Source organism: Denticeps clupeoides, chromosome 8, assembly GCF_900700375.1.
Source record: "Denticeps clupeoides chromosome 8, fDenClu1.1, whole genome shotgun sequence".
Taxonomy (NCBI): Eukaryota; Metazoa; Chordata; class Actinopteri; order Clupeiformes; family Denticipitidae; genus Denticeps; species Denticeps clupeoides.
The window spans coordinates 2,258,479-2,273,858 of record NC_041714.1 but is presented as its reverse complement, the minus strand read 5'-3'; the positions used below and the strand labels follow the sequence as shown (position 1 = coordinate 2,273,858).

Genomic DNA, 15,380 nt, shown 5'->3' with positions numbered 1-15,380 from the left:
CATCTTCAACTTCATCCTCAACAATGTCTGGCATGCCTTCAGAGTCTTGGACAGACATGGCCTGACCAGAAGATGCTCCGTTTCTCCGGCTGCTATCATTAGAGCTGAGCTCTCTGCAGGATTCAGTCGTCTCACTGGGACTGGGCAGGATGTCACTTCCAAGTCCATGTGGCACAGTGGGACATATAAAAGGTGGAAGAAACTCTTGAGGAGATTCGAGCCAGATTGAATCTCCATCAAGATGAAGTCTCTTCTTTGGTCGCTCACAGAGCTAAGACCCTCCACCCCCAGATCTGTCACATGGTGGGTAGAAGACAGGAGACAGAACACGTGTCTGTGAAGACGAGAAAACCCAAATCCAGAAACCAAGCTCAAGAGTTCTGATAATTGCAAATTGAAGCAGGAGGATATGATGAATTTCAATTCAAAACTGATTTGTTCTCAGTAGTGACCAAACAACTGCAGACATTCCCTAACCAGCATTATCCCAACTATTTAAAAGCTATTTAAAGAACTATTGGTTCCATCTCACTCCGGGGAAATATTCCTGTTTGGCGCATGTGTGCCTTTTTATTTAATATTCATTTCTGGCTCAGGGACTGCACCTAATTTCATTGTCACAATGATAAAGATATTCTGGTACATTATACAGTTTCTAAAATTATTATGAATTTATGCTCAGGAGTGTGTGGCTGTATGTAGAGACTTCTGGATAAAAATGAAATAAGCATCACAAAAAAGACATTCATTTTTAAAGCCTTTTTTATTTTTATGTATAAATATTGTGCAAACATTACTTTATTGATTTAGTATATATTTTTATTTTAAACTATGTACATTGGAATTATTGCAGAACCCAAAACCACAGTAAAGACAAAAAGAAACCTTGTGAGGAACAAAAACAAAGCTCAACAAGACACAACTTATTAATTAAATGGTAAATTACTTTTATAATATTACTAATAATAAACATATATTATGTACACAATTGTAACAAAAAACGATACAAGCAATAATATAATCACTACTAATAATAAAACATATATCTACTGTACTGCTCCAAAACCAGTCTGGAAATCCTGAAAAAAACCAGAGGTTCAATCAGACCAAAACTCCATGTGTGTGTGTGTGTGTGTGTACAAGAAGGTTTGTGTTTTATAACAGTTATGTGCATTTATATGAAATTAAAACTATAGAAATTAACTTCAAAAACTACCTCACATAAGTTGGTCAAAAAATACTGAAAAGTCCTGGTGATGTCATCAAGGTGGGGAACAACTCCAGGTCCTGCAAAATCATCAAAATGAAACACATATTAGAAAAAAAGGGACAATAAAAGAGAAGAAAATTAATAGAGCCGAGGTCGCTTGGATGGCGAAGCCCCAGCAGAGACCAGGGAGCGATACAGCTCTGCCATGAGACAAGGATGATCCATCTGGACGGTCTTCCATCCAGGTGTCCTCAAGACGTCTGAAAAATGGCTAAAAGAGAAAAGGAGATAAAGCATCTTGTTTATTAAAGATTCACACAATACCATCCATCTTCTGAAAGTAAGAAACAGCCCAGATTAAATGAGCTGTGGGAGCGTCACCCACCTGTTGATGAAGGTGATGGCCTCTTCCTTCAACTCCGGGGTCAAGTGGAGGTCAGCGATGATGAGGATCTCGGCAGCGTTCTCCACCGTGAGACTCCTGCACAGAACTTCCTCACACATCCTCTTCAGTCGGTCCAGGAGATACTGGGAGAGCGAAAAAGAGCGTCTCAGATCCTGCTGAGTAAGTGTGTGCTGAGTTTGCATTACTGTGTGTGTGTGTGTGTGAGTGTGTGAGCATTAGCTACCATGTCTGCTGCTACTAGCAGATCGGCAGCCATGTCCTCTATGTTGGGTGCTTTGCTGCTGTAAATGAAGGTCACCAGCTCTCTCAGGACCTCCGGCTCCACCCCCTGGATCTCCACGCGGTTCTAGAGGAGAAAGCAGAGCTGAGATGAATTTGGTTCTGAACACTGACAGTAAGAGAGAAGTCAGAGTTTGGACTGTGTCTGTTAAACTACAAAGAATGAAGATTACAAATCTTTCTTTTTTGCTGTAACGTGAAACATATTGGGGATTACAGGTCAAGGGCTACGATTTAGGACAGAGACTTACGGTCTGGCGCTCCTTCATGTCATGTGTGAACATGGCCCTGAAGACTGGACAGCGAGCTGCAGAAGGAGAAAAAAAAAAGGAACAACGTTAGATCGCCAGAAGATCACCACTTCCACCAATCACTGTTGGTGTTTGTGCACATGTGAGTGTGGTACCTGCTAGGATGGCTTTGTGGGCCTGGAACTCCTGTCCCCCCACAACCAGAGAGCAGTCTGGGAGCAGGGACTGGTCCCACAGGTTCCCGAGCTCATCAGCCATCCTGCACACGGGCACCTTCACCTGCTGACGCTGGGTGTTCTCCGGTGGGAGCAACACGTGAATCTACAACAAGCCAACACAGCGGTTACTACACTTTACTCAGCTACAACATCCATACACACAATGGAGGTGGTGCGCAGTAACGCTGTCAGCGTCCAATAGGAGACGCTGTTACTGACATGTCTAATGTGTTCAGTGTGGTTATGTAGACAGAACATACTTCACAGTTCACTGTCAGGGTGTCGTCCCGAAGAATTCCCGCTTCCTCGTCCATGATGTCTTCCCGTCTGGCAAAGGTGTCGAATCCAAGGACATTCCTGTCCCTCATGGTGTGGACTTTAATCTCTGCAGAACAAAAGCACACAAATAGGCCGTGTGAGTTCAGAAAGTGAGAGAACACACACACACAGTTACACTGTTTTGTATCTCCAGGCGGACTCACCTCCGGATATGGCCTCTTCTCCATCGCTGTTGAGAATGACCATCCTGCCCTTAGCACGGATACCTGTCTGTGGACCACTGTCCAGCTGGAAGTAGAGAGACAGGTACCCTTTGTAGTGGCTTACGCCATTCGTGTACAAGAGCAGGGACCTGAGAAGACAGAGATAAAAGAAATGCAGTGTAAGAAAGATGCCGCCATTCAGAGCAACAGCAGCCAGAGTCTCGAGCAGCAGTCCAGCACTGAGATCTTCATGGACGCCACACCTACCATTTCAACTCTTCACTGGCATTGGTGAAGGAGCTGCTCCTCACAACAGCTTCGGCAAAGCTGAACTTTGTGATGGTCCAGGTCAGTGAAAACTTTTCAGTTTTGCACTGTGTGTAGCAGCGGACGCTGGACATCTCTGCTGCTGAATCAGGAATCTTCTCCTCGCTGATGAATTCCTCTTCTCTGATGACTCTCTCTTCACTCTGGAACCTCTTCTTCTCCAACAACTGCAGTCTTTTGGATTCTCAGAAATCTCTAACTATATGAGATGATTGAGAGACATAATTGAATATTTGCGCATAATTGAATATTTGTCCTGATATTAAAGTGCTAACAAGTGTCCAACATCTCAACATGCAGCCAGACAGGGAGAGAACCACTTGACTAAAGAACAGAAAGATGAATTTGTGGTGAAATTACATCTACAAATGCTGAATTTACCTTCCTGAGCAGTAAAAGTACACGGGCAAACACAGTAAACTACAGTCACACAACCAGACTACGAAGTGTGAATAATTTGGTTCCATGTGCTACTCGCTGTGTTACCTGGTCACTACACCGAGTCCCTTCACCTCGTTTCCAAACATGGAAATTACCCGCGCATGTGCAGAAATACGATCAATAATTACGGCGTTTGCGTGAATATTCGTATCAGAGTCTTTAACATGATGTCGGGACGATAAGCGGCGCTGCTGCAGTTTGTTGTCAGTATTTTATCTAGAAATCATGTTGCCAGATCAGAAAGCAGCTCCACCGCCGACAACTTGATTTTTTAGTTACTCACCAACTCGCTGCTACTCAGATTCTCTGTTCTCGCAGCTCTGACTGTTCATTTTAAATCCTGCATGTTGTGATAAACTCCGTTACCATGACAATGACGTACTTTTCCGACGCGACGTGCATCATGAAACGTGCTTTTAAAAAATGCAAATGTAAATGAAGTGGTGAAATAGTAAAAAGAGCAATAAATAAACTTGTTGTAAAGTGCAGTTTTGCTGCTATTTTAACTATTACAACTCAGTGAGCCAGTGAGTGCTGGACAGGGTAGAGGCTGATCAGATGTGTGTGATAATTAACCCTCATCATGTCCCTCGGCTGCTATACACCTTTTGTCCTCTAGGGGCAAAAATCACTCCGTCTGGCTTACAGATTTTAGAAAATTAAGTTGATGCTTCACATAATTCTATATTATATTTTTTAATAACAACTTCATTCAAACACATTGACGCAATTTCTTTATGCCAATAAGACCTCATTTACATGCACTTTTACCTTGTTTATTAGAAAGAAAAAAAATTAGTCAGAGTAAAGTGTGTTGATAGGAAAGATGAGATAAAATAAATCTTCATTGACATTGCACAGTCATGCTTAGTACAATTGTACAATGAGTTTGGAGTTTCCAGAATCTGCAATATAAAAATCTAAAAGCTGTACAATGTAAAAATGTACAAGTAGTGGACTCCTTGTTGGCCCTTCTTCACATCTGTTGAGGTGTTAGAGCTCCATTGGAGCCACCACCAAACCAGCCTTTGGACCTCCTCACTGTATGCCTCTCCAGACTTTATGACAGTTCAGTGTGTGGGTGGGTGTTGACAGTCATGCGTATGTTCAGTAGGTGTGTACGACTGTTCAGTAGAGGACTAAACTGTGGAGATATGGCGACCTGCTGTAACTCTATGCACAATGTCAGAGAGAAAGTCTCTTCATCCAGCAACAAATGGAGAAGGGAAGTCTAATGTTGGATAAACATAATTGTTTATCTTTTCATGCTTTATGATATTGATTAATCCTGTATTGTTCTTATGTTCAATGTTTTCTTCAGCAAAATATAAACTTTGTATTATGATTATACATGAGGAATGGCACAAGGAGAGCACATTCAGTTCCCTTGTTTTATCAGGAGTGTAATGGGGCCTGAAGATCCCCCTGTGCAGGACAGCTGATCGGTAATGGTCGCAGGGAAGACAAACAAAGGAGTGGATGTCTTTCGGAGGCAGACTCCAGTTATTAAATTATATTTCAACAAAAAAACCTCAATAAATTCCTTGAGAATAAATAATAAACAGTAAGTCCAACCTCTCTCTGAAATTTCCAATCGACTTGGGCAATTTCCAAAAGCTTGGGCCAGTTTTTATAGATCTGGACCAAACTATTCATAAGAACTATTTGTCACAATACATTACTAACACATTATTAAAATTTTTAACTAATTTCAACCACCCTGCCATGTATTTTAAAACACTTTTCCATATAGTGAGGCCAGTGGACATTCCCACAGAGCATGCAACAGGGTACCTTTTGCATCCTGGCATTTCCAACACAAATAATGCTTACTAATGTCCATTAGAAAATTGGTGTGTCATGATATCTATTGAGAATTTTATAAATATTTATAAATTTATCTCAAGCCTCATGATAAAGACCCAATTTTTGGAGATGGTTGACCATGTTTTCTCATCAAAAAAGTGCAGCCTACATCTCTTTCCTAAATATTCTTAAGACTTCTACATATATTGTTTTTGACCCAAGGACATATATTATACCATTTTGATGCCTTTGTGAGTAGGGATGGTAATAGCAAGAAATGTTCTATAGGTCCTTTCAAACAGTCTCTAATTTGTAAATATTGCCAGAAATGGCCAGGTCCCTCCAAATAAAAAATACCTATTTTTTTACCTATTTTATCATATTTCATTGTATGTTAAAAGAATCTGTGGTGGGATACAAATGTATCATATTGGTAAAATAATTGATCAGAGGAGCTACTACTATTTTTATTGTATTAACTTTGCCCCACAATGTGAAATGTAACTTGCCCCAATTATCCAAATATTTTTTAATCCTAGTGAGTAGTTTTCACATATATAAATCATAATTTCATCAATGTTCAGATTAAGTATTAGTCCTAAATATTTCATCCCTTTTAACCATTTAAAGTTGAAGATTGATAATGAACTAGCAGTGCAAGTTTGAGACACTGGTATTCCAATTTATTCAAATTAATTTTGTAACCTGACAAATTAGAAAATTCATCAATAACATTTAACATTGTCAAGGTTACTTGGCATCAAGTGAGATTGCTACCACTGAGTTTGTATTATTTTTATTTGCCCACATGAGATGTAATAGTCTCCTCATATTATCAGCTGATGATTTAATAAATAAGTTTAATAAACCCAACCTGGTCTTTATTAACAATCTTCGGCAACACAGTTTTCAATCTTGCTGCCAATATTTTCGACAATATTTTATCAAACTAATAGGTCTAAAGTTGGCTGGGTGTGTTAAATCTTTATCACCTTTAGAAAGGCGTGTTATTATAGCTTGATTAATTTTAGCAGGGAAGCCATCTATACCTGGTGATTTTCCAGTTTGAGTTGCCAGGAGTGCCAGTGTTTATGTTATGATGGTGATGCGTGTTCCTTAGTCCTTAGTCATGTCTTCAGAACTTTCTCTCGGGCTGTATATCTGAGAAATCTTATCAATATGATATTTGGAGGTTAGTTAGGATTCGGGCCCAGGGGTCTCATATTCGCCTCCAGTCAGTCCTGATCCTCGATTCACATCCAGAGTTGCTCGACGATTGCAGCTACAAGTTTTTGGGTTCTGTTCGATCAAATTTAATCAGCGTCACATCAACTGCGACCCCATTCAATGTGACTCTGCAAGGTTTCAGCAAACAAGCCCTGTATGTCACTTCTCTGACCTTCATTTAGCTTATCCAATAGCAAGTTCACAGGTGTGACTGTACTTCTGATTAGATGTCATTTTTTATCATGTGCCCGTGTCTTTTTGTAGATTAATAGATGTTTCAAGGTTTAATTTTAATTACAGTGGAGGAAACAATTATTTGACCCCTCACTGATTTTGTAAGTTTGTCCAATGACAAAGAAATGAAAAGTCTCAGAACAGTATAATTTAATGGTAGGTTTATTTTATTTAACAGTGACAGATAGCACATCAAAAGGAAAATTGAAAAAATAACTTTAAATAAAAGATAGAAACTGATTTTCATTTCATTGAGTGAAATAAGTATTTGAACCCCTACCAACCATTAAGAGTTCTGGCTCCCACAGAGTGGATAGACACGCCTACTCAATTAGTCCCCCTCATTAATGACACCTGTCTGAACTAGTCACCTGTATAAAAGACACCTGTCCACAGAATCAATCAATCAGGCAGACTCCAAACTCTCCAACATGGGAAAGACCAAAGAGCTGTCCAAGGATGTCAGAGACAAAATTGTAGACCTTCACAAGGCTGGAATGGGATTCAAAACCATTAGCAAGAAGTTGGGAGAGAAGGTGACAACTGTTGCTGCAATTGTTCAGAAGGAACACAAAATCGGTCTGGGGCTCCATGCAAGATCTCACCTCGTGGGGTCTCAATGATTCTGAGAAAGGTGAGAAATCATCCTAGATCTACACGGGAGGAGTTAGTTAATGACCTCAAAGTAGCTGGGACCACAGTCACCAAGAAAACCATTGGAAACACATTACACTGCAATGGATTAAAATCCTGCAGTGCTCGCAAGGTCCCCCTGCTCAAGAAAGAACATGTGCAGGCCCGTCTGAAGTTTGCCAATGAACACCTGAATGATTCAGAGCGTGACTGGGAGAAGGTGCTGTGGTCAGATGAGACCAAAATTGAGCTCTTTGGCATTAACTCAACTCACAGTGTTTGGAGGAAGAAAAATGCTGCCTATGACCCCCAAAACACCGTCCCCACTGTCAAGCATAGAGGTGGAAACATTTTGCTTTGGGGGTGTTGTTCTGCTGAGGGCACAGGACAGCTTCATCGCATCAATGGGAAAATGGACGGAGCCATGTATCGTAAAATCCTGAGCGACAACCTCCTTCCCTCTGCCAGGAAATTGAAAATGGGTCGTGGATGGGTGTTCCAGAACGACAATGACCCAAAACATACAGCATAGGTAACAAAGGAGTGGCTCAAGAAGAAGCACATTAAGGTCACCTACACGAGATCACTTGGTGAGGTCATTTTCCTCACATTGATTATCCTACCACTGCTATGGTGACGACATACAACTCCTCTTCTCCTTTCCTCCCTCTGACCTACATGCTGCTTCCAAAATCTCTGCATGTCTAACCAACATCTCGTCTTGGATGGCAGCGCATCACCTCCAACTCAATCCCACCAAAACTGAACTAATATTCATTCCAGCAGATTCTTCACCACATCAGGATCTTGCTATTTACCTGGACAACTCGCAGCTCTCTCCTTCTGCAACAGCCCGCAACCTTGGCGTAACAATAGACAACCAACTCTCCTTCTCAACTCACATCAGCAATCTTTCCCGCTCATGTAGATTCCTTCTCTATAATATCAGACGAATCCGCCCTTATCTGTAAACCCAGGCCACCCAACTACTGGTTCAGTCCTTAGTAATCTCACGACTGGACTACTGCAACTCCCTTCTAGCTGGTCTACCACTATGTACCATCCGACCTCTACAGCTCATACAAAATGCAGCAGCACCACTGAATCTCAACCTTCCCAAATTCTCCACACCGCCCCTCTGCTACGCTCCCTCCACTGGCTCCCAGTAGCTGCACGCATCAGGTTCAAAATACTGATGCTGGCCTACAAAGCCAAACATGGAGCAGCACCATCCTACCTCACAGCCCTTATTACACCTCACACTGCACCTCGTTTACTCCGAGCCTCCAGTACTGCTTGCCTGGTCCCTCCATCTCTGAAGGTAAAAGGAAAACATTCATCTAGACTCTTCTCTGTCTTGGCCCCTCGGTGGTGGAATGAACTTCCCCTCGAGGTCAGAACAGCTCAGTCACTGAGCACCTTCAAACGACAGCTCAAGACCTTCCGCTTTAAAGAATATTTAGATTAAATTGTAACTTTCTTGTTGTCGAACTTGTGTACAGAATCTACAACAGAGTGAATAAAATAGATGTATTCATAGTTGGGGTCCTAGTGAACCGGAATTGATCTCTTCATCAATGGTAACTTAAGCACGTTGTAAGCCGCTCTGGATAAGGGCCTCTGCCAAATGCCGTAAATGTAAATGTAATGTAAATGTCATGGAGTGGCCTAGTCAGTCTCCTGACCTTAATCCAATAGAAAACATATGGAGGGAGCCGAAGCTCAAAGTTGCACAGAGACAGCCTCGAAACCTTAGTGATTTAGAGATGATCTGCAAAGAGGAGTGGACCAAAATTCCTCCTAAAATGTGTGCAAACTTGGTCATCAACTACAAGAAACGTTTGACCTCTGTGCTTGCAAACAAGGGATTTGCCACTGAGTATTAAGTCTTTTTTTTTAGAGGGTTCAAATACTTATTTCACTCAATGAAATGCAAATCATTCTCTATCTTTTATTTAAAGTTATTTTTTTATTTTCCTTTTGATGTGTTATCTCGCACTGTTAAAATAAACCTACCATTAAAATGATACTGTTCTGAGACTTTTCATTTCTTTGTCATTGGACAAACTTACAAAATCAGCGAGGGATCAAATAATAATTTCCTCCACTGTATATAACTATCTGGGTTTCTGAGCTCCACTGTAGCCTGCCATTACCTGGCACCTCACCACATGACTCCCACAACACCTTTTTAACACCACTTAGTGGTTTGGTGTTCAAACGCAAGCGCCTTTTTGGCCGCCAGAATTCACACCAAATGGAGGGCACACTTACAAATGGGCAATAGAGAACCCTGCATACAGAAAGAAAAAAAAGGAATCATTCTGAAAATCCATGATGCCACCCTGGGCAATGGCCCATGTTGACCATGTCAAAAACCGTCACTCTCAAGTCTGATGCATTGAGCATTAGACACACGCATTTCAGGTTCACACGCTCACACATGGCATTTCTCATCCTTAGAAATTTATTTTCTAATAATTTCTCCCACAATCTTTATGGTTTGGGAGACTATGGTTTATAGTTTATGGTTAACCACTATGGTTACTACAGACTCTGCTCAGCTTTGCTCAGCATGTCACTCTTCAGCCACACCAACAAGCATTTTTTTTGTTGTTTTATTGAGAATATGATATAATTAACAAAATGAGTGAAATAAAGTACATCGACAATATAATACAAGAAAAATGACAAAAAAATAAATAAAATAAAAAACACTGATGACATAAACAAAAAAAAGAAATCTGTACCAAGCACTTACTGTAACAGTCACCTCATTTCTTAGGAGTACAGTCGTACACCAGGAAATAATAAAATGATGGATCTGTTAGGATGCAGAGTTGAGATATTCGGTTCCCACAGCAGGATTTCAGTCCACTGGGATGGAATAAAAACGTTTACTTCTTAGGTTTTTCAATTAAAAGAAACCTTTTGAATATGGGCACTTGGTGACATCATACATAGCAAATCCAAGCACGAATACTGAAAAAGAAGCATATGATAAATGAAGGAATACTAGTACCTAATTTTGCAAATGGTTAACTTTTCTAAACACGGTGGCACTATCTACACATGGCTTTTTAATGGCAAGGCAAGAAAAGTGGTTCAGATATCCTTCCACAGACCAACTACAGAGAAAAAGCTTTTCATACACAAGAACAGTACAACAGACACATAGAGGAAGAACAAGTGGTCAAAGGCCTAAGGCTTCAGATGTAGTCAGTTAAATAACATGAAAAACGTCCAAGAAAACAATATTCTTAGACTGACATTAATCTGTTGTCTGAAGTAAGATGCACGTTTACACTGTTGTCCACAGTCTTGCCTGAATTAAGGCTGGATTTTTGATAGCCCATGTAAAAATGAGAAACATTTCAAACAGCCAGAAGTAAGCCAGCAATCCATGTTCAGTACTGAATAAAATGCAAGGTACTTAAATAGGAGTAGGGCAGGTCATTTGAAACATTATTGTCATTCAGTCCTTATAAACACAAACCTGTATAAAATGTTTGATAAGAGTCCAAAAGACACAAAGTACTGCTACATGTCTCAAGTTTCAGCTTGAGTGAAGTAAAAAAAATTATACAAATTCTGGGATATTGCATATTGTTTGGTAACTTGTTTCACATTTGTGATTAGCCAGGAAAATATTGCATCCTTTCTTTGAATGTTTTTTTTAATGCAGGAACTGACCTCCTCTGCTAAGTTTGAAAGAAACAGGTCTTTTCTGATTGGTAAGGAGTAAGGCTGGACAGATAGTGGACTGTGCATGGACAGAATGTAAAATACTGCCATGGTGGAGAACATCTAATCCACCAACAGCTACCTTGGCCAAACATTGTTTTTATTTTGTTATATTTTCTATCTCAGTTTCAAATTGAACATTTTAATATGCTACTTTCTTGATGCTGAAAAGATCCAAATAGCAGTCTTGTCTAATTGTGCTTAACACAGCTATTATCTGCCCAACCCTACTAATACCAGAAAGCTTCAAAGCAAAAGACATCATTCATTTTCCAGAAGAGCCTGCCTCTCTTGACTAATTATTCATGAGAATAATGGTAGAGTCCATTGACTTTATTATGATGGTGAGTTATGATGTGGATCAGCAGCAACCAGTTTTTAAAACATCCTCTTCATCAACGGCGCTGTTGGCGAGACAGTCAGAGCAAATAAACAGATAATCTTCAGGTCAACTGTCTTCATTGTCATATGCTCTCAGTCAGAAGATGAGCCAGAAAGTGAGTCTTACTCCATCCAACATGAGACACATTGTGACAATTGTAAAACTAGACAAAAGCACCTAGACAAAAGTAAACCTATCAACTGTTAAAGAGGTTTAGCTAAAAGAAGACCAGAGGCACTCTTGATTAATCTAGAAGATGAGGCCATTTGCCCATGTCCAGGTTTCTATTTCTGACCATCCAATGGTCCATAAGGGGTGCGCCGTCATGGAGTGCAAAGGGACAATGCTTTTCTGTTAATTTGTCAAGGTTTTAAAACATCTTTTTCTAGGTCTGGAGTTTATTTTCCTTCATTTGCTTGTGACACTGCTCTCCTGTCCACTAGGATGGGTGCGACTGAAACTGAGTCCCAATTCTCGTTGGCCATCTCCAGGAGACAGTACTGCAGAGGGTGTCTTGGTGGCACCAGGGCCAGGCAGAGGCCCCTGAGGTGTCTGGGAGCCAGGGCTGGTTCTAGGCTTGGACAGAACAGGGCTGGCCAGTCCCAGGCTGGTCAAGGCATCCAGTGTGCCATCAGGGTCTACCATGGCATTAATTACTGAGGAGAGATGTGACAAGTAATTAAAACCATGTTCAAAAAGAAGTCAAGAGGTTTTCTGGAAATAAAAGCATGTAGGTGGCACATAATAAAAAAATCTTCCAACACCTGTGAAAACTAATGTATGTGGTTGTAGTAGTCAAGTGGGTAACACACTTGCCTATGTCCCAGGTTCAAACCCCACTTACTACCATTGTGTCCCTGAGCAAGACACTTAACCCTAAGTGTCTCCAGGGGGACTGTCCCTGTAACTACTGATTGTAAGTTGCTTAGCATAAATGTAAATATAACAAAGGTTGACAGCAGGTTTGTCTAAGGTTTTTCAGAAAAAAAGTTTTACCTTGAAGCTGCTTCTCGACTCTCTTCAGCTCTAACAGGATGGATGAAATTTCCTGAAATGCACATTATAATTTTTAAGGCATTATAATTTAAATCATTCAAAGTTATATAACCAGTTGACCGCATAGAGAGGGAAGATCACCTTATTGGATGTTTTCAAAAGTGGTATATCACTCTCTGCCCGAAGATTGCTCTCAATATCCTCCCAGTTTCGGTCCTTGTCTTTAAACAATATTCTGAAAAATAAAGGAAGAGAATTAAATATGAATACATTTTAATTTAAAATGGTAAGTACTGATTAAACAAGCTGTTCCAGCCCCAAGGTGGGCCAAAAAGACACACAGTTTTAAAATGTGTATATAGTAATGTTGTAAAAAAAAAAAAAAAAAAAAGATTCTCAGATACTAATTGATATTAGGCCAACCACTGCAGCACCAAGCTTGACAGAAAAAGGAAAAAGCAGGAGCACTGCCTGGAAGTATTTTGGATATCAACCAGATGAATGGGGAATGTGAGAAGCACAAGTTTAGCAAAGCATTTGAAACATCATCACTCCAAATTATAAGTGTAGTATTTATTTAGTTATTTGATCGTGTGTGTGTGTGTGTGTGTGTGAATATTTATGTATGTGTGTGTATATCTCTGATTTAACAGAGAATCGGATGGTAGACCTTACCTGATTTTGCCAGCTGTTTTGTCCACAGACTGTCTGATCTTTGAAGACAACTGAACAACAGAAGTCAAGAGCAAACTGTCCAACACGGCCTACCGAAAAATCACAAGACAATTATGGATTTAATAATGAATTTGTGGTCAGGGTCTACCCTCAGACTAATGCAACTGAGATGGCATTTTGAGATTTGTTCTTCTAACCTCATCCCGATTCCAAGTGCGACGGCGGAGGGCAGCTTGGGGGTCGAGGCTGTCTGGTACACGGTTTCGAAGCTCCACTGGTCTCCCATTGATTTCAGGGGCTTTGGTCTGCACCACAGGGGGAATTTTTCGGAAGTTGAGACTCTCGTCAAACACACGGTCCACCAACTAAGACAAGTGACAGAGAAGCAAGGGAAAAAAAATTAGAGATCTATTAGGACATTATACAAAACCATGGCAGAAATGCTCAAGCAGCGTTGAGACTGCAGAACACCCCACCTCCTCTCTTGTGTCGATGGCAGAGCCGGGTGTAGTAGCGGCTGTGCTGACTGTGGTGCTGGGTGCTGTGCCAGAGGAGCTGACCGAGTCAATCTCGCCGGCCACATCATGGATCTCACGCGCAAGGATGGCCAGGTCCTTGGCCAGGTCTTGGCTGATCCTGCGCACACAGGGAAATAACCTATTACACATCAGATGGGTACCTAGAAAAGGCACAGCATTCAAATATGCAACACAAAGTCTGTCCACTAGGAGGCGCTGTGGATTTTATTACTAAACAGGACTGCATTACATTTCATGCAGAAATGATAAGATATGTGGTCATAAAACTGCCATAAACATCTTGATTTATTTAGTCTATTATCAGACTATTGTAATCACACCACACTATACAATAGTTTAGATACATGACAATTTATTGTTACATCCTGAAGGCCATGATGTAGGAATAAAGTGCTTTAACCACTAGAAGAAGAACTGTACACATGTCCGAGCACCACAGGTTTGTGATTCAAATGTAATAAAAAGTAGGGATGTGAGCATGCATTTACTGGAGACTGAATTGAGCGTGTATGTTTGAAATGCATGAGCTGAAGGTGCTGGGCCACTGTAGTAGAGTTACTGCTCAGGTTTCCTGTGATTACTAGGTCAAGCCTGTCTTTTCTGTTGCCTCCTGTGACAGCTGCATAGCGTGGACATGCCATCAGAGCTGACAGATGAGACTCACAGCTACAACAATGAGGCACATCATAATGGAGGCGATACAGGGAGAGTGTGTGTTTCGATGTGTTCGATGGATCTGTGTTTTATAAAAAAAATACAGAAGTGTGTATTTTGTGCCAATATGTGTAAAAATGCATGAATAAATTTGTGTGCGTACATCATCATAAATCCGTATAGTGAATGAGCAGAAAGAAGTTTGATGCTGAAGAGCACAGATTCTGTTGTGTGTGTTTGTGTGTGTGTTGGAGCAGATGAGTACCTGGCAATCTCCTCACTGTGGGCGGTCCAATCTCTGATGTATTCCTCCTGCTCCTTCATTCTGTGCTTGAGCATGATGCCTGCCGGGCCGGGTGTGGCAGGGGCGGAGCCCCCCACCCTGGTGCCTCGCGCGACGGTGCCTGTACGCAGGCGCCCATGTTTGGGCGAATTGAGGTTGGACCCAAACTCGTCCTCTGAGGTGGAGGCATACTCGGGTGGCAAGCGTCTCCACCGGTTTGTCACCACTGTCAGACAAAAGACACGGTTGCTAAGGAAACAGTCACTGAACCACATGTTAACTGTGGTGGAGTCTAGGTTTCCACCAGCTGTTTCTGTTAATCATGAAATGTCGAATGATGGCGATACTAAACACAGAGCATCAAAAATCCATTTTATTACATGCCAAGGTAAGATAAAACATCATCAAATTAATGTTTTAGTTAAAAAAAAGCAATAACAACACAGAAATTGTGCCCTGCAAGCTGGGGATGTAGAATATGGAGGATGTAAAGCAAAAAGATGTTAGGATTTATGGGAGTACTAAATGGGAGGCTGCACTTGTGACATTTGGTTCAATAAAATAAAAGTTAGTGCAGGGGCAAGTACTGCATT

General features: G+C 41.0%; 2 protein-coding genes across 4 annotated transcripts in view; both read right to left on the bottom strand.

Annotated features, from left to right (window-relative positions):
* Window positions 1-1,348: 1,348 nt before the first annotated feature.
* LOC114795627 (speckle-type POZ protein-like) lies at window positions 1,349-3,966 on the bottom strand. Its single transcript, XM_028989138.1, has 9 exons — window positions 3,898-3,966; window positions 3,114-3,372; window positions 2,847-2,995; window positions 2,625-2,749; window positions 2,302-2,467; window positions 2,147-2,202; window positions 1,840-1,962; window positions 1,596-1,738; window positions 1,349-1,481 (listed from the first exon to the last, which is right to left on the bottom strand). The coding sequence occupies exons 2-9, from the start codon at window positions 3,245-3,247 to the stop codon at window positions 1,349-1,351; spliced, it is 1,029 nt and encodes a 342-aa protein (XP_028844971.1). The 5' UTR covers window positions 3,248-3,372; window positions 3,898-3,966.
* A 6,158-nt stretch (window positions 3,967-10,124) lies between these two features.
* Window positions 10,125-15,380, bottom strand: part of cep170aa (centrosomal protein 170Aa) — a 31,416-nt gene continuing 26,160 nt past the window's right edge. For 2 of the 3 annotated variants that reach the window (XM_028989379.1, XM_028989380.1), the window contains 7 exons: window positions 14,770-15,013; window positions 13,788-13,947; window positions 13,509-13,676; window positions 13,312-13,400; window positions 12,778-12,871; window positions 12,637-12,688; window positions 10,125-12,296 (listed from right to left, as the gene is read on the bottom strand). In XM_028989379.1, the coding sequence (XP_028845212.1) occupies window positions 12,049-12,296; window positions 12,637-12,688; window positions 12,778-12,871; window positions 13,312-13,400; window positions 13,509-13,676; window positions 13,788-13,947; window positions 14,770-15,013 (1,055 nt within the window). In that variant the 3' untranslated portion in view covers window positions 10,125-12,048. Of the gene's footprint in view, window positions 12,297-12,636; window positions 12,689-12,777; window positions 12,872-13,311; window positions 13,401-13,508; window positions 13,677-13,787; window positions 13,969-14,769; window positions 15,014-15,380 lie in introns of all 3 variants that reach the window. The other variant, XM_028989378.1, reaches the window with a different exon arrangement.